A 20,446-nucleotide genomic window follows, 5' to 3' on the forward strand; every position below is an offset into this window, starting at 1 on the left:
CATCTCCATTATTAGCACTAACACTGTATTAGCCCCGTCATCGACAACGAAAACACCAAAGTATCAGTAAAATCACCTCCAGCACCACACCACCGCTAGATGTACTTATTCACAACGAATTGCGTAACGGAAAGGTGCGTGCTCTGTACGTCTGCGTTGAACAGTCGTCCCGCTGGGAAAGTTGTCCGGACGAAGTGGAGGAAGCACAGCACGGTACAGAGGGGGGAGGGATTAGGGCCCGCGAGCGCAAGCACGCTAATGCTGTGTGCAAACTGCAGCAGCCGGATCCCGGCTTAACACTTAGGGCGGAGGTGCGCGCCAGCTCTCAGAATGCGATTACCGGCGGCGAAGCGGGGCTGGTGCTCCTCCTCTGTGACTCTACACCTTGAAGGGCTGCCCAGCGCCTGCTACTCGCAGGTGGCGGACCTGCCTGACTGAGAACACTGGCCGCTTAATCGCAGCTCCACCTGGTTCTGCCCCCCGTAAGCAATTTATAAACAAACTAGCTTTAGAGCTTTTCGCCAGTGGCTTCGACAGCACACACGCACACACACACACACACACACACACACACAGAGGGAGATAGAGAGTGGGAGGGAAAGGGAGTGGGAGAGGGGGAGAGAGGGGGGGAGAGGAAGAATGGGAGAAGGAGGGAAAGGGTGGAGAGGGAGGGTAAGAGGGAGAGAAAGAGGGGGGAGTGAGAGAAGGAGGGAGGGAGGAGAAAGAGAGAGAGAGAGGGAGGGAGGGAGGGAGGAAGGGAGAGGGAGGGAGAAGGGGAGAGAGAGAGAGGGAGAGGGAGGGAGGGAGGGAGGGAGAAGGGGAGACAGAGTGGGAGAGGGAGAGGGAGAGGAAGAGAGGGAGAGGAGGAGAAATAAAGAGAGGGAGAGGGAGGGAGGAAGGGAGGAGAAGGAGAGAAAGAGAGGGAGAGGATGGAGAAGGGGAGAAACAGAAAAAGAGAGGGAGAGGGAGGGGGAGGGAGAAGGGGAGAAAGAGAGAAAGAGAGGGAGAGAGATAAAGAGGAAGAGAGAGAGAGAGAGGGAAAAACATACAAGACAACAATGAGGAAGGACAAGGACAATTTAGAGTATTGAAGAAAGAAATCAACCGAGAGTCAAGAAGGCTAAGGAACAATGGTTGGCGCCGGCCGCGATGGTCTAGCGGTTCTAGGCGCTCAGTCTGGAACCGCGCGACTGCTACAGTCGCAGGTCCGAATCCTGCCTCGGGCATGGATGTGTGGGATGTCCTTAGGTTAGTTAGGTTTCAGTAGTTCTAAGTTATAGGGGACTGATGACCACAGATGTTTAGTCCCATAGTGCTCAGAGCCATTTTTGAACAATGCGTGGTCGTGCGGTAGCGTTCTCGCTTCCCACGCCCGGGTTCCCGGGTTCGATTCCCGGCGGAGTCAGGGATTTTCTCTGCCTCGTGATGGCTGGGTGTTGTGTGCTGTCCTTAGGTTAGTTAGGTTTAAGTAATTCTAAGTTCTAGGGGACTGATGACCATAGATGTTAAGTCCCATAGTGCTCAGAGCCATTTGAACCATTTGAACCATTTTGAACAATGTTTGGAGGAGCAAAGGAAAGAAGTGACTCAATTTATCAACATAGGGAAGCTAGCATTTGCATAGGAATCAGTTAAACAGTTCATAACATGCTCTCATTACCAGGTTCTGGTTAAAAAAGTTCGATAGCATACTCATTGATTACGAGTCGGCGTTAATTTCAATGAAATGCTTAGCACAGTGTGTACTTTTCTTGTTGGCTTCGAGGACTTTTCTACACCAATTCAATGTTAATTGGGATGCATAAAATTGAATGCTTCACTGCAGAAATCCGAGGAGGCTAAGTGAAAAGCCGATGATATTACATAATTTACATCTAGACACAGTTTGCATTTTATGTTGATATTGTTGCAGAACTTTCGTAAGTAGCACAGCTCCAAGACACTGACTTTACAGATCATGTACTCGAACTAACTAAAAACAACTGCCACTCTGTGAATTTTATCCATAGTTGATGCTGTCGAACTCCGTGACTGTTCCTTTATGGGGTTGTAGAAAAATATCCGCTACCAGTCACAATAAAAGGTTGTTTATTCGTCACACGACCGGTTTCGGGCTTGCGCCCATCTTCAGGTGTGTACACATTCATTTACATTATCTCCAACAGTACACACATCTAAATCAACGTATAAACACCTGAAGATGGGCGCAAGCCCGAAACCGGTCGGGTGACGAATAAACCACCTTTTATTGTGACTGGTAGCGTATATTTTTCTACAACCCCAACTGCCACTCTACTGCCACGCCAGAGCTCTAAGCATTACTGTTTATACAGTTTCTTAACAATAGAAGTTCTTTGAAAGTACTGTTGAAAAATTCACATTAATTGAGCTACAATTAAAATCGGTTGTTTCATAGGAAATTAGAGTTACAATTTTGAAGATAATAAATGGATTACTATAATAAATGTGATTTCTAAAACTGCTTTTCAAATATTTTCAAATTAGGTATCGAAAATCTGCTTCATAAATGTGACTAACAATGCTTGGTACAAAATAACTAATATTTCGTCAACTACAATACCAGATTTAGTGCTAAATCATTTTAGGGTACGTTACATAATTCTAGAATAGACTTGGAGGCTGAAATTTTACATAATACTCTCATTTTGCCCAAATAATCGCAATAATAGTTCTTTATGACAGAAAGTTTTAGAACTTGTAATTACTGAGTTGACAACAATGAACCTGCTTTGTGTTTTTGTAGAAACATAATCTCTTGAGAGTGAATGTAACTTTCAGTGCGTCAGTTAGCCAGGAATCTACCCAAAATATTCGTTTTCACGTTTTACGAAATAATGGAATTTTAACAGTTAAGTTCCCTTTTAATGATTGAACTGATTTTAACAGTAATATTTCTGCGTGGTAGTTTCACAAATTAAATAATTAGTATGGTAAAATTGGTGGTTATTCTACGATACTTTGCCACTAATCAAAGATTCCTGTTAATCGTCTTTAAATGAGCGGTAGTTGACTAAGTGGGTGTGTTACATATTATATATCTCGTGTACAATGCTGCTTGATACAATACAGACCAGCAACAGTTGTATTTTAATATCTGCTATAATTTTAAACGTGTATCGCATAATACGTAAAAATATAGTACCGAAAGCTGTTTTCAACGAGCCATATTTGCGACGAAAAGCCAGAAAACGGCACGAGTACTTTGTTTTATTTCGAGCCTTCTTCCCGCTTAAAACGGCTGAATTGACTTAATGTTATCACGCCAAATAACAGTGCACACAAATAATAATTGGTTTTTGGAAGTAATGAGAGCGGGCTCCTTAATAACGAAGCTTATATTATGTTTTCGATGGACAGATCATTGCTTAGTCGCAGTGGTAATACCAGTTACCGTCAGATGATTGAAGTTAAGCACCATAGGGCATGGCTAGCACTTGGATGGGTGACCGACCGGCTGTGCCGAGCGTTGTTGGCAAGTGGTGTACAATCACCCTTGTGAGGGGAAGGAGCGCCTGTCGTCACAATAGTGACAACAGCCGGGAGAGCGGTGTCCTGACCACATCTCCCTCTGTATCCCCATCCCGTGACACCCAACGGCTGAGAATGACACGGCAATGGGCTAGTGCCGCTGAGTGTTCAAAGGCCTGTTCAGAGTTTTCTCTTTTTCTTGTTTTTGTTGAAAGATAATGTCAAAGGGTCACCGAAGAATGGGCGAGCGAGACTGTACAAATTACACAGGCCAACGATGGAAAAACTTCTGAAAATACCTTATTTTTATGTTTTTTAGGGTGGGAAATCAAAATATGATGCATAAAAAATTGTATCACCCACCATTTCTTCATATTTTGCAGTTAAATTTATTAAATTAAGCGATTTTTTAAAGAATTTTACAGCATTCATATGGGCAAAATAATTTTTAAAGTAGGTGTAATGAATGTAGATGACGTTGGAAGCACTGCTGAAAAACAATTGCTGGCAAGAAAAAAGATCGATTTTATTTTTGTGTTAACAGATGGTGTTTTGTTTACTGTCAACCTAACCTTACTTTCACGTTTCTTGTACATGTGCTCAGTACAATGTCTAATCGTGGTTGTAAAAACTCTGCTCACAGTTTTTGTTATATTTGTGGTGATTTTGTGATTAAAAAGCCCCAAAGAGCATTCTACACAAAAACCTTGTAGATCCAAAAAACGTACTCTACCACCTCTACATATAAAGTTCGGCCTAACGAAACAATTTGTAAAGGCTTTGCCTAAAGATGGACCATGTTTTAAGTATCTCTGTCAAACGTTTCCACCTTTCAGAAGCTACACTAAAAGAAGGCGTCTTTCTTGCACCTGACATTAGAAAATTGATGTTAGATGTTAACTTTGAATCTACAACGACCTTAAACGAGAAGAAAACATAGGTATCATTCAGGGTAGTCGTTACAAAGTTCCTAGTACATGAAAAAGATCCCGAATATGTTTCTATTATAGCCACAATGTTAAAGAAGTTTAAAACTTCAGGATGTTTAATGAGCCTCACTTTTTGAACAGTCACCTTGATTACTTCCCGGACGATATGGGAAATCTTAGTGTTGAGCAAGGAGAGAGTTTTCACCAGGACATTAAAGTTATGGATAAACGCTACCGAAGCCCCTGGAACAGCAACTTGATAGGGGACTACTGTTGGTCACTTCACAGAGACGTTCAGCGAGCATCGTAGAAAAAGCTACATCAGAAGCTTCAAAGAAAAAAGAGAAAGAAAATACAAACCAATTCCAGCTGACAGGTGAAACATCTATTAACACATATCATTGTTTTAAGTAGCCTACTATGAATACAATCCACGCTTATGTTGTAACAAAGCGTTTCATTAATTTCCCCGTTTATCGTATAGTATAGAATTTTTATACTATATAATAAAAATAATATTGCTCTAAAACTATGGGCGATACAAAAAAACTAAGGCTAGATTTGGATTCGGCTCATAAAAATATATAAAGATCGGCTATCAGACTAAAAACGTTTTTCAAAAAAAGATTTTCTTTGGCCTTTGTTACCAGCTACATCAACCAGAGCCGGTGGTCTTCCGCCAGCGATGACATCCCTTACAATCACGCCTGGTGCTGAGTCCATTTAACGATGACGAATGCAGTCTAGTACTTTCTTAACCTTCACGCTCGGTTACGTCCTCAGTGATGCAGTAAGGAAAACCGGGACTTGTCCCAAAATAAACGCGGTGCCACTCCTGTATCTAACGTTGTGGTTGGGCGCACCATGGGTGACACGCCCCTCTATTCTGCCACGTCAGGGAAAACCGTTCTGATAGTCTGTGGAGCCCGAAACGCTGTCTCACGGTCCTTGTAGGTATTCGTCCTGCGGCAAACAAGTCATTATCCTAAGTCGAGGTACGTGACGTGGCTCTAAGATCACGAAATATACGTCTGTCCTCTCGGGCGCTAGTCACATGTGGCAGTAGAGATCCAGCATGTCGTGGCCTCGCGACCAACCCGACCAGCAGTACCTCAGAACAATTAGCTGCTCTCTCAGAAGCCTACCATCCACCCACTGTCTAATGTGGCATACAGTGGTAAAGTTTCCCTTTCTTATACGAGATGAAACATGATATTATCACAAACATGCGACATTCAAATGGTATTTACGAATGAGAGGGTGAAAGCTAAGTAAAGTTCCTGGTTCTGGCCATGAGGGGTGTTATGTGGCCTGACCGAACACTGTGTTATCCTCCACCAATGGCGTCATCGATGTGATGTCCTCGTCGCTGTAGGTTTTCTTGACCTAGGAACTACTTCTAATTGGACAGTCCTCCCACCACCGGTGCCGGGAACTGAATCCGTGTCCCTCCACATGGCATTCGTCGAGCTCACCAGTGAGCTATGGAGGCGAACTCTGAATGAGAAACCTACTACTTGACATAGTCTCGTTTACAGAGTGTAGATGACGTTACTCCTATCTGTTATGTGCGACTTTGTTGAAGTAGTTATCATTTCAGTATGCACGGTTGAAGACGCATCGTAGAAACCTGACGTTTGGTATGCACTGCCTTCATAGCGTCACAGTTTTAAAGGCCAACAAAATATTACCAATGAAAATTCATGAAATGGATCATAACTGTGTTTTAAGACTGGTGACATCCAGCAGTTGGCACGGTCCTTACATTATTTACTGTAGTGTCCAAATGTTTTGAGGAGAATATAACATGTAATTTCTTAGACTTCCCCAGAGATTTGATGACATCTTGTGGAAATCCGGTTTTCTGCCGGATATCAGCATCTTCCAAACACGATATTTCGACGTTATTACTTGACGTCTTCATCAGGTGTGAGACTGGCTGCTTACTGGACCGGGTCGCATATTTATGTATGCCTGGTGCGTGGTGTTCTGTTTGCCGTTCCCTAGTCGGTCCGCGCCCGCGAGTCGCGCGATCCTGCCGCTCTAGGTGTTCCCTATTCCGTCCGCTCCCACTCTGACCGCCTCCAACTGCGGTCGTGGCCTCCTGGAGTTGCCTTCTCGGTCCGCGCCCGTGAGTGGCGCTCCCCTGCCACCCTGGACGTTCCCTATTCCGTTCCCGCCCGCTCTGGCCGCCTCCAACTGCGGTTGTGGCGTCCTGGTGACCCCTTCTTGGTTCGTGCTCGCAGTGTGCGGCTGTCTGAGGATCGTTGTTGGTGTTGGAAACATATTTTCTCCGGTATTGCTTCAGCAGTTCAAATGCCGGGTTCTATGCCGTGCTTAGCTGGTATCCTGCTTCCCGGTTAATCAGGTTTTGTGCCATCTTTATCTCTATAGATTCAGTAATGACACTATCCTAGAACCTGGGGGTCTGGACCATGACCTTGGTGTTCTCATAATCGCCCGCATCTCGTGGTCGTGCGGTAGCGTTCTCGCTTCCCACGCCCGGGTTCCCGGGTTCGATTCCCGGCGGGGTCAGGGATTTTCTCTGCCTCGTGATGGCTGGGTGTTGTGTGCTATCCTTAGGTTAGTTAGGTTTAAGTAGTTCTAAGTTCTAGGGGCCTTATGACCACAGCAGTTGAGTCCCATAGTGCTCAGAGCCATTTGAACCATTTTTTTGTTCTCATAATCCATGGAATGTTCCAGCTCTAGGCAGTGTTCAGCTATTGCTGATTTTGTGGCCTGCCTTTGCCTGGTATGTCGCCGGTGTTCCTTACATCTGATTTCCACCGATCTAGTCGTTTGGCCAATGTAGGACATACCGCATTCACAAGGAATATTGTAAATGCCAGGCTTCCTTAATCCCAGGTCATCTTTGACTGTTCCAAGTAAAGCCCTGATTTTGCTAGGTGGGCAGAAGACACTCTTGATGTTATGTTTCATTAGTATTCTGCTGATCTTGGCAGAAACAGGCCCGTCATACGATAAAAATGCCAGCTTCTTGATTTCTTCTTCTTGCTCGTCCTCCGGTGTATCCTGACGTCTGGCGGGATGGAGAGCTCTGCGGATGTCCGTGGATGAGAATCCGTTGTTAGCAAACACTTTTTGAAGATGTTCAAGTTCCCCTGCCAGGCTGCCAGAGTCAGACAGACATATTTATCGTTATGCTGCGTACGGTTCTGTTGAGATTTCCCTCTGGCGTTGTGTCTGGTTTTATCGATCTCCGAGTCATTGCTTCCTGTTACCCTTGTGTAAGGGAATAAGATCTTTGGGGAGATGGCCGGTTGGTTGCCTAGCGATGACGAGTCGGTCGGTCGTTTTCTAAAGTCGGGAATTAGAGGAAGTTTTGGCGAAGACCGAGGCGTGGAGTGGCGGTGGAGAGTTGGCTGTTGTTCCAAGAAGCCGCGTGGTCTATCCTGACGGTGCGAGACGTGTGGGATGAGTTGACTGGACAAGGCCGTAAGATCTTGCTGTGAACACCAGGGGGCCACGGCTGTGGTTCCGAGTCACTACATGGTGGGAGCGGCAACGGATGTATTTAAATTTTGCGTCTGGAGGCGGGAATGATGGTAGTAGCTCGCCTAACCTGAGGAGTGACATTTCGCCGCCGTGGGTGCAGAGAAGACGAGGGCCCCGGTGACAGAGCGCGTGGCTGCGTGACTGTGCCCAGTTGGGTACGCTGGCGACGTGGACACGGTTGGGTGTGAGGAACATTTGCGTCGGAGTTCAGCTGCAGCTTCTCTGAAAAACTGCAAGTTGGTTAAAGGTTTAGATGTTAATTGAAGAGTTTTGGGTTGTGCAACCAGCGTCTTTTCTGCCTTGTGGCCTACTGCGTTCTGGTTTTCTGTCACTGTTGCAGGTGTATTTATAGACAGTGGTCTTTTCCGCTTCTTATTAGTGCTGCCCTGTAGGAAGTGTATTTTTGGGCAGGGATTATTGTTTTAGATTAGATTTTTTTCTGCCTTGTGGCCTCCTGCGTTCGGATTTCCTGTCCCTGTCACCGCTGTAATTATAGACAGTGATCTTTTGACTTCTTATTAGTACTGCCTGGGAGGAAGTGTATTTTGGGCAGGGATTATGGTTCCTAATTTGATTCCTCCTCCTCCTCCCCTGCCCTCGCGTGAGGTCGATGTGATTGCTGTATGTGAGGCGTTGTGGGTCTGTTAGTCCGCTTCTAGCCTGAGCATCCTTCGGGAGACTATTGTGGCCGCCCTTACACCCGGTCGGTTAATTATTTCTATCCCAGGACATTTTGGTGGCAGGACATGGTATTAAAGTTGTTAGTTATTGTAAAATGTTAAACGATTGTATTTTACTCTGATTGTTTTTGCCCACTGTTTAAAAAGGTTAAGTTTGCCTTTCATTGATGGGTTTTTAAAATTACATGACTTTAAATTTGGTAGTTACTGTAAAAGGTGAATGACTGTATCTTTTTTTTAATCTACTTGGCATCCTTTGAAAATGCTAGTTCTGCCTCCCTGTTAGCGAGCCCTTGTAATTTAATATCTTGTGCCAAAATTTAAAGGAAGTGGCTCCCTACTTGTTCGGTAGTGAAACTGTGTGCAAATTGGTGTTTTTGTTTCATTACTTGGAAAGTTTTAATTCTGTTATTAAATACTTTATCAAAGTATCTTTTAGGTAAAATGGCTTGGCTATTAACAGTAAGGTAAAGTTTTAATTTCATTACTTCGAAAATTTCGATTTTTTATCAAATGTTTTATCAAAGCCGGTTTTAAGTAAAATGGCTTGGCCGTTAACTGTAAGGTAAATTGTTTTGAAAAGGCATTCATGCCTGATAGCTTTTTTGGATCTGTTCCTGGTCAAGTGGTAAAGAAATGACTTTTAATGGTTGAAGTAATCAATAAAGAAATTTTAAATTGCAACTCGACAGTAACCAACTAATTTCGGCCCCGTTTCCCTTTTGGGGGTTTTCCCTGATTAATCGTAACAGCCGTCTCACTGAGAGAAAACCGTATGAGGAGTTTGTACACAAAACAGTACAGAAGTACTACTGAAAGTTATAGGCCAACTTAGTTGGACACGATATTCATTTTAAAAACATTTTCTAAGGCAAGACTACAGAGGAGAAAGCGAATGGGAGAACGTGAACATTCTATCTCAATAATATGACCAGTGAGACGTGATGTTGCTCATACATCGAAATGAAGAGGACAGCTGAAGAGAAAAAGCTGTCGTTTGACAGGCAAACTTTAGCCAGTTGAAACAAGAAGAGGAATTATTTTGTTGCCTACACGGTAACACCCTCTACTCCCATAAAATGGCATGCTCTTTTATGCATTTTGAAACGTGCTCCGGCTGGCACATCAGACATCGAAATACTGGGGCATTGCCTTACGTAACGCAGTCATACTTGGGGGGGATATTTTGGCTCCGCACCGCGCTCCGCCGTGACGTAGAGCGGTCGTCGACCACGCGGTCGTCGACGCCGCCTGGCACGGGCTGATATCGCCGCCGCCCCGGTCTTCTCTATTTACGGGCGCCCGCCGCCACGAGTGCCAAAGCCCCAATTACCAGTAATTAGCGGCCGCCGCTTCGCGAGTAATGGCGGTGGTGCGAGGGAGAGCGGAGAGGGCACGCCTGGGGGAGAAGGGAAAGCCCCGCAGTGCTGCCAACAAAACGCCGCGAGCAACAGCTGGCTCACTTTGCGGCGGCGCACGCAGGGGAAATACACGACCGCAAAAGCGAGCAGTGTTACATGAATTCTGCGACATGGAAACCCAGTTCTGGTCGCAACGTAATTCCGTCAGAGGGCGTATTGCAAGAGTGGTGGTCTACCCAAATACACGGTACAGTGGACGCCTAATTTTCATGTAACTGAATAACAGTATCGACGTGGAGGTTGCACTCAAACATGAAAATAGAACCTTCATTAGTTCATTATGTCCGGAAGAGTCACTAGGATTCCTCAGTAACCACTAGTTTGTGAATTACGCTGTGGTTACAGGTAAAATTGCGAGAAGGAACGTTCCTAGAACAGTTAATCAATATGTCGCTCCTACATATACAACTGTAATTAAGATTTATTACACCCCTAAGCTGAACTGTGGTATGTCCCTACAAGGGGAAATGTTTGAAAGTCTACCCCACAAAAGTAGCATTTTGGAGCAATTTTCAAATTGAAAGTCATCAACTCGTGGATTAAGTTTTATTATGTAACTGTATAAAATTTTGCAATAAAATTTATGATGCAACGAATTGATGCCGTTAAAAAACGAAAAGAATTTTAGGTTTGGAATTTCCACTTTTAAATATCTTTTTTTTATGGCGATTACTTTGTAGTTTAAGCGAACCATAATAACAGATCAAACTGGAAAATATTAAATTTACTTGCAATGACGGGTACAGTCACCAAGTCAATACAGTGTTTATGATGACTGATACATCCTCCATAATGTTGCAAAGGGACGTTGACCAATGCTTAGAGTCGTTAGTAATATAACTAGGACAAAAAATGCCTTTCTTATAAAAGTACATTCGTATTTTTATATCCATTTGCTTACTGAAATTCACTAGACGGTAATCTGTTTTGCAGACGTTATGGATCTTAAGACATGTGGTGTCTTTCACACAAGATGTCAACTAATAAACTGGAGAAAAAAGTTTTTTATTTAGTTACTTAGTTACTTGTTTCATAGAACATTTGAATAATTCTTCTACGATGTTATGTGGATAGTGAGTTTACAGAATGTATACATGATTACAGTTACAGTAATGAACCCATTATTTTTAACTCCTACACATGAAAGCACACTTAAAAAATTCTTTTAGGCTGCAAGCTATCAGTTTTAAAATAGAAATTCGTCTATGGAATAGATGAAGCGGTCCAGGCGAAATGATTTGTGGTTCGGTTTAAAACTTGCTTTGCTACCTGTCAGATATTTTCTGTTAGTCTGAAACCGATCTAAAAGTATTGTTCGTGCATACTGAACTCCTTTCTGAGTCACTGACAGCTTTAATAATGGTTACTAAATGTAATTTTGTTCCTCTTTTTGTAGGTATGGACAATACTGTGTTCTTCTCAAATCGTACTGGATTATTTATGGCAAATTTTATTAGAGAGTATGTGTACTGTGATAGAGGAGTTTAAATGTTTAACTCTATGAAGAGGTACCTACATGCCGACTGCAGGTGAACACATTATTCTTACCTCTCGCTTTTGTGCAATTAGTACTTTTTATCTCAGTGGTGAGATACCCCACAAAATTATTCCGTAAGATATTACCAGTGGCAACATAGAAAATATGTAGGGAGGTCGTTTCTTTTGTTTCCAGGACTAGCTGTTATACTAAGAGCAAAAGTAGCTGAAATTAATTGTTTGAGAAGCTCAATAATTCGCTTCATCCTGTTCAAGTTTCACCAGTGTGTATGTTCAAAAAATTGGAGCATTCCACCCCATTTACTAACTCCTATTCGAGTGCTACATAATTTGTTGGTATGACTATTTCTTACACCGAATTGAGTACAGAATGTATCTCAAAATTTATGCAGAGTCCATTTCCAGGGAACTAATTAAAAACCCTTTGCAAAACATCATTATCAATTTAACCAGTACAGCCTGAAGAAAGTATCTCTTCCACCTATTGAATGTTAAGTGGAAGTTCACTGCTATATATAAAGAATAGGAATGTACCCAAATTTGAATGTCAGAAATCTGAACGTGGCAGGGAAGCTAGAAAATCTGAAGAAGGAGATCCAGAGGCTGAATCTAGATATAGTGGGAATCAGTGAAATGAAAGAAGAGAATGATCTCTGGTGAGACATACATAAGATAATATCAGCAGCAGCAGATAATGATATAACAAGAGTAGGAAGGTAGGGCAGAGAGTAAGTTACTGTGAACTGTTTAGTGAGAGGGTTGTTCCCATCAGAGTCGACAGCAAACCAACACCGACAACAGTAGTTCAGGTATACATGCTGACATCGCAAGCAGAATATAAGATATAGAGAAAGTATGTCAGGATACGGAAACGGTAATTTAGTGTGTAAAGGGAGATGAAAGTCTAATTGTCGTGGAGGACTGGAATGCGGTTAGGGGGAAGGAGTAGAAGAAAGGGTTATAGGGAAATATGGGCTTGGTAGTAGAAATGAGAAAGACTAATTGAGTTCTACAACAGATTTCCATTATATTAAAGAATCACAAGAGGAGGAGGTGTACTTGGAAAAGACGGGAGATGCCGGAAGATCCCTGTTAGATTATATCATTGTAGAGATTCCAAAAACAGATATTGGATTGCAATGCATACCCAGGAGCAAATATAAACTCAGATAACTTAGTAATGATGAAGAGTAGGCCGAAGTTTAAGAGAGTAGCCAGGAAGAATAAATGTGGAAGGCAGTAGGATATGGAAACATTAAGGAATGAAAAGATACGCTTGAGAAGCTAGAGACACAGTGATAGTGAATAGCTTCGTATACAGCTGAAAATTAACATCTGTAAACGAGCAGTCAGAGAAGGTGGAAAGAAAAACATAGGTAGAAGGAAGTGCAAGGAAGCCGTGGGTAACAGAAGAAATACTTCAGCTGATAGACGGAAGATAGAAACACAATAATGGTCAAATAATTCAGGAATACAGTGATACAGGTCACTGCGGAATGCAGTCCTTCCGACAATCATTTTCCTTCCAATTTCTTCACTTTTTCATGCTGCTGTTTCTCACTAGCTTCCCTGCAATTCCGACTGATACAGCATACAGAAAAGTCGAAAGAACCTTCGGTGAAATTAAAAGCAAAGGCCGTAACATTGAGAGTGCAATGTGAAATCCACTGTAATATGCAAAGGAGAGAACGGATAGGTGGAACGAGTATAATTAAGGGCTCTATGAAGAACATGACGTGAGAGAAGAAGAAGAACGAGAAGGCGATAGGGAAGAGATAGGGCATCCACTATTAAAGTAATAATTTAAAAGAGTTTTGGAAGACTTGTCATATAAGGCAGATGCGACAGATAACAGTCCATTGAAATTTCTAAAACCATTGGCAACAAAACGAGTACGCTCGTTGTGTATGACGGTCGAGATTGGCGATATACTATCAGACTTTCGGAAAAAAGATCATCCACACATTTCAAAGACAGCAAGAGCCAACAAGTGCGAGAAGTATTGCACGATTACCTTAACCTGCATCCAAGTTGCCGACAAGAATAATATACAGAAAAATGAAAATGTTTGGCAGTAGGAAAGATAAGGGCACAAGAGAGGCAGTTCCGACGTTGCGGCTGTACATGTAGCAAGAATGAAGAAACATCAAAACACGCTCATAGGATTTGTCAACCCGGAAAAAACGTTCGACGGTTTAAAATGTTGCAAGATGTTCGAAATTCTGAGAAAAATAGTGGGCTGCTACAGGGAAAGAGGGGTAACACACAATACGTATAAGATCCAACATGAAACCAAGAGGGAACGAAGTGCTGGAATTAAGTTTATCAAGATTTAAGTGAGTTTGAAGGTCGTCTTACAGTCATCACGCAAACGATGGGGCACAAAATCTCCGATGTAGCGATGAAGTGGGGATTTCCCCGGACGACCATTTCACGAGTGTACCGTGAATATCAGGATTCCGGTAAAACATCAAATCTCCGACATTAGTGCTGCCGTAAGAAGATCCTGCAACAACCTGACCAACGACGACTGAAGAAAATCGTTCAATGTGACAGGAGTGCAACCCTACAACAAATTGCTGCATATTTCAATACTGGACCATCAACAAGTGTTAGCGTGCGATCCATTCAACGAAACATCATCCATACGTGTTTTCGGAGCCGAAGACCCACACGTGTACCCTTGATGACGGCACGACACAAGGCTTTACGCCTCGCCTGGGCACATCAACATCCACGTTAGAAACATGTTGCCTGGTCGACGAGTCTCGTTTCAAATTTTATCTAGCGGACGGGTGTGTACGGGTATGGCGACAACGTCATGAATCCTTGGACCCAGTATGTCAGCAGGGGTCTCTGTAATAGTGTAAGGCGTGTGTAGTTGGAGTGATATGGGACCTCTGAATGTCTACATACGACTCTGACAGATAAAACGTACGTAGGTAATAATCCTGTCTGATCGCCTGCATCCAATCGTGTCCATCGTGCATTTCGATGGACGGGCAATTCCAACAGGACAATGCGACAACCCACATTTCCAGAATTGCTACAGAAGGGCTCCAGGAACACTGTTCTGAGTTTAAACATTGCCGCTGGCTAACAAACTCCCCAGACATGAACATCATTGAGCATTTCTGGCATGCCTTGCAACGCGTAAGGGATCTCAGAGAAGAGGTCTCTACCCCCTCGTACACGTACGGATCTATGGAGCGCCCTGCAGGATTCATGGTGCCAGTTCCCTACTGCTCTATTTCAGACATCAGCCTAGTCCATACCACGTCGTGTTGCGGCATTATTGCGTGCTCGCGGGGCCCTACACGGCATTAGGCAGGTGTACCACTTTCTTAAGCTCTGCAGTGTAAGTTCTTAATGCGAATATATGTACAAAGGTACAACGTGTTACACCGTACGGACTCTGTCCATAAGATTAGATGACTTATAGCACGAAGTTTAAATCCGTATATCATCTTTTTTTGTATTCAGATATCAAATTATACTTATTTACATGGAATCTGTAGAGGAGGACGGAATGCTTGAAGGGAAGCGAGAGACCCTTTCAACCAGTTTCCTATAAAGTATTATTTTGTGTTTCCTTGCACTTAGTACGTGCCAGTATTACGTATTCTGAGGGAACATAATTTGTAGTTTGGTTTTCGACCACAATCTAATACTCTTTCGGGATCTGTAAAGAATGATGTTCGTTTATGTAGGTCTGGTGTGTACCGTAGCCTCTGCAGTTTTCGCGTGTCATACACTGGTGCGATCATCGGGACCGTGAATGACCGATGCGTACAGCATCAGTAGCACAAATGCATACAGCATCCGAGTAAACCTGGTATGGTAGAACACTGCTACGGCACCAGTCATCCTACGAAATATATATATTTTTTATTTTGTGGCTGTTAAAGATAAGGAATGTTCTTTACTCTTTACATAAAAGTAAATATTAGATTTTAAATCGTAATTACAATTTTCTGAATAGCACATAAAATTATGTACGAGGGTTGGAACTTCAGTAGAGGCAACTATTTATTTACAGCTCGTACAACATAGATACGTGTTTCAAAGTTTTACTGACCTTCAAAGCAGTCACCAGCATTGGGTATAACCCGATGCCAGCGATGTGGAAGTCGTAAGATACTCTTAGCAGTGCCATTCGCGTTGGCGGGCCGAGCGGCGCGGTCTGTTGCCAGACGAATTTGTATCAGTTCTGAAGTGAATGCCGTGAAGTGTTTCCTTCAGTTTAGAAATCGGGTTGAACTCACGAGGGCTTAAGTCAGGGGAGTGCAGTAGGTGGTATAGCACTTAGCAGCCCCATCAGTCAAACAAATCAGTAACAGCTTGCACTGTACGTGCTTGAGCATTGTCCTGCAAAATGATGGTCAGGTCCTGCGTAAAGAGTCATCACTTCTGCCTCTAAGCTGGTCGTAGGTTGTGCTCCAAAAAATAGAGACAGAAGTGATGACACTTTCTGCAGGACCTGACCATCATTTCGCGGGACAGTGCTCAAGCACGTACAGTGCAAACTGTTACTGATTTGTTTGACTGATGGGGCTGCTAAGTGCTATACCACCTACTGCACTCCCCTGACTTAAGCTCTCGTGAGTTGAACTCGATTTCTAAGCCGAAGGAAACACTTCACGGCATTCACTTTAGAACTGCTACAAATTCGTCGGTCATTAGACCGCGCCGCTCGAACTGTCAGGACAACTGTCACGGGTAAGAGTATCCTACGACTTCCACTTCGCTGGCAACGGATTATAGACAACGCTCGAGACTACTTTGAAGGTCAGTATAACTATGAAACACGTATCTATTTTGTACGAGCTGTAAATAAATAGTTGCCACTATTGAAGTTCCAGCCGTCGTATTCATACCTGCTTACGACATGGTGTGGTTTTCCTGCTGTATTACTTTTTACAGTAAGAAAAGTACACCATCTGGTAAGAAGGTATGAATACATAATTTTATGTGCTCTTCAAAAATCTGTAACAACGATTTCCAATGTCGACGTGTATATAGAGAGTAAAGAACATTCCTTATGTTTTACAGTAACAAAATAAAATACCCACTAATGAGGGTGCAACCGAAGTTAAACATGCATGGGACAAAAAAGAAAAATTGTGTTTTGCTACAGGCGAACCCCATCCAGAAACATATGTACTGTTAGAGCAAACACAGATAAAAGAGCTTCAACCTCTAGATGATTAGTGCGCTACCCTTTGCAAACTTGTCACAATAAACGTTTAACTGAATAGTCATGTTTCCTTAGCGCTACGGCACTGCCAAATGATTCCTGATAACGTGCAGAGGCGTCTTCATCTCTATCCTCTGTAATACTGATAACTTCTGACGTTGGTCATCTTTGCTTTTGACACTAGTGTTTATAGTAGGTGTGTGTGTGTGTGTGTGTGTGTGTGTGTGTGTGTGTGTGTGTGTATTGTCTATCCGCATTATCCCCCTCATATCGAGTTCTTAATTATCTTCTTCAGCGCTCAGCGCATTGCTACCTTGAAAATAACAGAGTGTGCACTTTATCGAAACACCGGTTGATTCAGAAGACGTCACCATTCTGCGTTTCCGTAAGTTGTTTGCACTAGAATTTTTACTAGGCGTGAATGAGCGGTGTGACATCCGTGTCCCAGCCTCATGCCAATGATGGACGTCACACGAGTTTACTCAGCTTCACATAATCGAACCACAGTCCTAAAGAGATGTCTGGTTGTTTGACCAACGGGTTTCTGCCCACGAGGTACATGCTGTTCACAGCTACGGCGACGGGAAGCAGCATTCTCGGTGTTAGGTTCGGAATCAGTGTACTCACCGGCGCCCCGAGCCCGCCCCGGCTGCCTCGATCTACTCACCGGTCTGCGTGCTGGAGTCGAAGAAGGTGCTGCTCGTCTCGACGGTCATGGTGGCGAAGGTGCCGTCGATGATCTGCGCCGACGAGTCGCGACGGCCGCGGGAGCGCGTGCACTCCTCCGCAGACTGCGAGCTCTGGCGCCGGAAGTTGCGGCATCGGATCATCTCCTCAGTGGTGGACTGCCGCCGGAACCTGTCGGGGCACACCGCCGAGACCTGCAGTCGCCGCTGTGTCGCCAGGCTGCTGAGGTACTTACCCAGGCCGATAAATAAGTCATATCAACGAGTTTACATGACACAACGGGTTGATCTGAGGTGCAGCTCCCGGGAGTGGCTGGGGGCGGGGCGGGAGGGGGGAGGGGGTGACAGTCATACTTACCAAGTGTCACTGTTGTTCAGGACCCACGTTAGACTGAAGGTCTCTGTTAGTACAGTTCAATAAGTGACCTCAGAAGCCGCAGGAAGGCGAGGGCGTATCATATGCTGTATGACTATTCTCATAAGGGAAACTCCCCATCGCAGCCAACTCATGATAAAGTGGTAATGTTGTGACTTGGCAAGACAGCCAAGCCACTATGATTGGTAGCCGAAAGGCACGCGTTAAGCTCACGCCGGCTGGCGTGAGGTCTGGAACATTTAAGGAAGTTGGACTTTAGCTAAAAAGGTCGTAGCTGTTGGAATACTTAACTTTAATCGATAATTGGTGAACATCGGTCTGACGGTACATGCATCACAAGATAAATAGCAAATGGTAATGGCGCCTTGTTAGGTCGTAGCAAATGACTTAGCTGAAGGCTATGCTAACTATCATCTCGGCAAATGAGAGCGTAATTTGTCAGTAAACCATCGCTAGCAAAGTCGGCTGTACAACTGAGGCGAGTGCTAGGACGTCTCTCTAGACCTTCCGTGTGGCGGCGCTCGGTCTGCAATCACTGATAGTGGCGACACGTAGGTCCGACGTATACTAACGGACCGCGGCCGATTTAAAGGCTACCACCTAGCAAGTGTGGTGCCTGTCGGTGACACCACAGGTAAAATGGCCCAGTGGATATGGAATCGAGGTTCTACAACACTCCAAAAAGTTTGTAACATAGTCACACAAATGAGTTGAAACGTTTGTTTACCCTTAACTTACGAGGTGTGGTCCCTCAGCCCGCGCGAAAGTTTTCGAACTCGTCGTCCAAGGTCAGTTCAGGTGGAGTACTACTGTACACTCCATACCCTACTTAAATTGACCACTCTACGAAGTTTTGTTGTTGGTTGCACTGTCGCCTTCTTTGTTCGTTACTAACACATGTTACTGACATGTGCTGAAGTCTCTTAGACTGTGCCTCGCCAACTATGTACCTTTATTCTTCAGGAGAGCACAAAATGTGTTCACAGGAACGTGTAAGTTTTAACGATCCTAATTTTGATCAAATAGTTAGTCGGTGGATGGTTGAAGACGTCAGTGATATACGTAGTTAAAAAAAAAATAGATGGAAAAATATGACTGTACAGTAGAGAATGATCACAGTTCTGCTAGTTCAGGATCGTTCAGATGAAGAACTTCGGGACAACTGTGATATGGACATTTCTGTTACTTCAATAAAGTACCTAAGTGTTAGTTAAAATAAAATGTGATGTGATTGGTGACAAAAAAAGTATACGTCTCACAACTGAATGTCAATTTGGAAAACTGGCCATTTGTACCTACCGGGAGCAACTTTTATGTGTACTTTTAAACCCTGGAATGTAGTGTAACGTGAAAGTTTACTTGCTACAGATACATTACCATTTTTCAAAATATAAAATTCAGTACTCTAACAGTTCGTTTATGTGTGTTACTTTTAAAAACAGTCACAGAAGTATGCGATTTTGTGTGATGTAAAGTAAATTACTGCATGATTTACTTAGTGCAATAAAACCAACAAGGAGTATTTAAATAATTATAAAAATTAATGTTATACAACTTAAATGAAAATTTTCAAATGATTTTTGCCTTAAATCTCGGTTTAAATACAGGGGTCTCAGAGACGCCACCTCGTAGTAAACGTTACAGAAAACTGACTTCGTGAGTTAAGGGCTTATCTTTGTGACTAGTTCAGTACTGAAGTCTGCAACACTGCATGTCATACAACACAAGAAAGGCTCTCAATGGCTACCTGCAAATAGGCGTAGGTAAACTTCAGAGTCGGGGCGCGTCTACTCTCTCAGTGCTTATTCCGGCCGATAAATAAGTCTTCTTGAGTAGTTCACGTCATACAAGGGGCTATGTGAGGTATGGTTTGGGGGAGGGGGGCACCAAGTAACACTGTCGTTCAGGGTTCATGTTGAACTCTTGGTCGCCATTAGAACAGTTCGATAAGTGACCTAAGAGGTCGCACGAAAGAAAGAGCGTATCATAAGCTGTAGGACTATTCTCGCAAGGGAAGCTCCCCATCGCAACCCCCTTACATTTAGTGGTAAAATGCATCAGTGAATAGCCCATCAGAAACTGAACAAAGATCACTTTGTAAACCCTCATCACCAGTTCAGTAAAGGGCTCGTCGCTACTGCTGTGGAGGCCGAGTAGCCACTGTTGCCGAGTTTGAGAGGCTTCTGGTGCAGTATACAGCTAACACAATTTCCCTCTGCCACCATCAAACAGCTATGTTCCAGAATCAGGTAACAGGCCAGGAGAACGGAGATTCTATAACACTACAACAAGTTAGTAACATATACACACAAATGAGTTAAAAGCTTCACTTATCTTTGTGATTAGTTCAATATTGAAGTCTGCAACTTTGCATGTAAAATAACACCAAAGAAGCCCTCAATGGCTATGTGTAAATAATCGTAGGAAACTTCACAGTACATAGCAAATGTAAGTTACAACAACTGTCTGTTCACTTCTAAGGGTTCACTAAAGGACGTCCCCTGTCTAACTCAGCCCTGGACGATGATCTGCTACCAAGTGCCAGAGCTGCTCTTCTGTCTTACGAGTAGGCTTCGGCGATTGGCCGAGGCGAGGTCGACATCTTCATCATCAGCGTCACCCTTGGTGCTGGTGGAACTCGCACAAGTGGGGAGT

The 20,446-nt window shown here is 43.7% G+C and overlaps 1 protein-coding gene across 1 annotated transcript in view; it reads right to left on the minus strand.

The window, feature by feature from the left end:
- Positions 1-17,388: 17,388 nt before the first annotated feature.
- Positions 17,389-20,446, minus strand: part of LOC126106221 (serine/arginine repetitive matrix protein 1-like) — a 229,175-nt gene continuing 226,117 nt past the window's right edge. Inside the window, exon 11 of the mRNA XM_049912451.1 lies at positions 17,389-17,587. Within this exon, the coding sequence (XP_049768408.1) occupies positions 17,389-17,587 (199 nt within the window). The remainder of the gene's footprint in view (positions 17,588-20,446) is intronic.

Source organism: Schistocerca cancellata, chromosome 10, assembly GCF_023864275.1.
Source record: "Schistocerca cancellata isolate TAMUIC-IGC-003103 chromosome 10, iqSchCanc2.1, whole genome shotgun sequence".
NCBI lineage: Eukaryota > Metazoa > Arthropoda > Insecta > Orthoptera > Acrididae > Schistocerca > Schistocerca cancellata.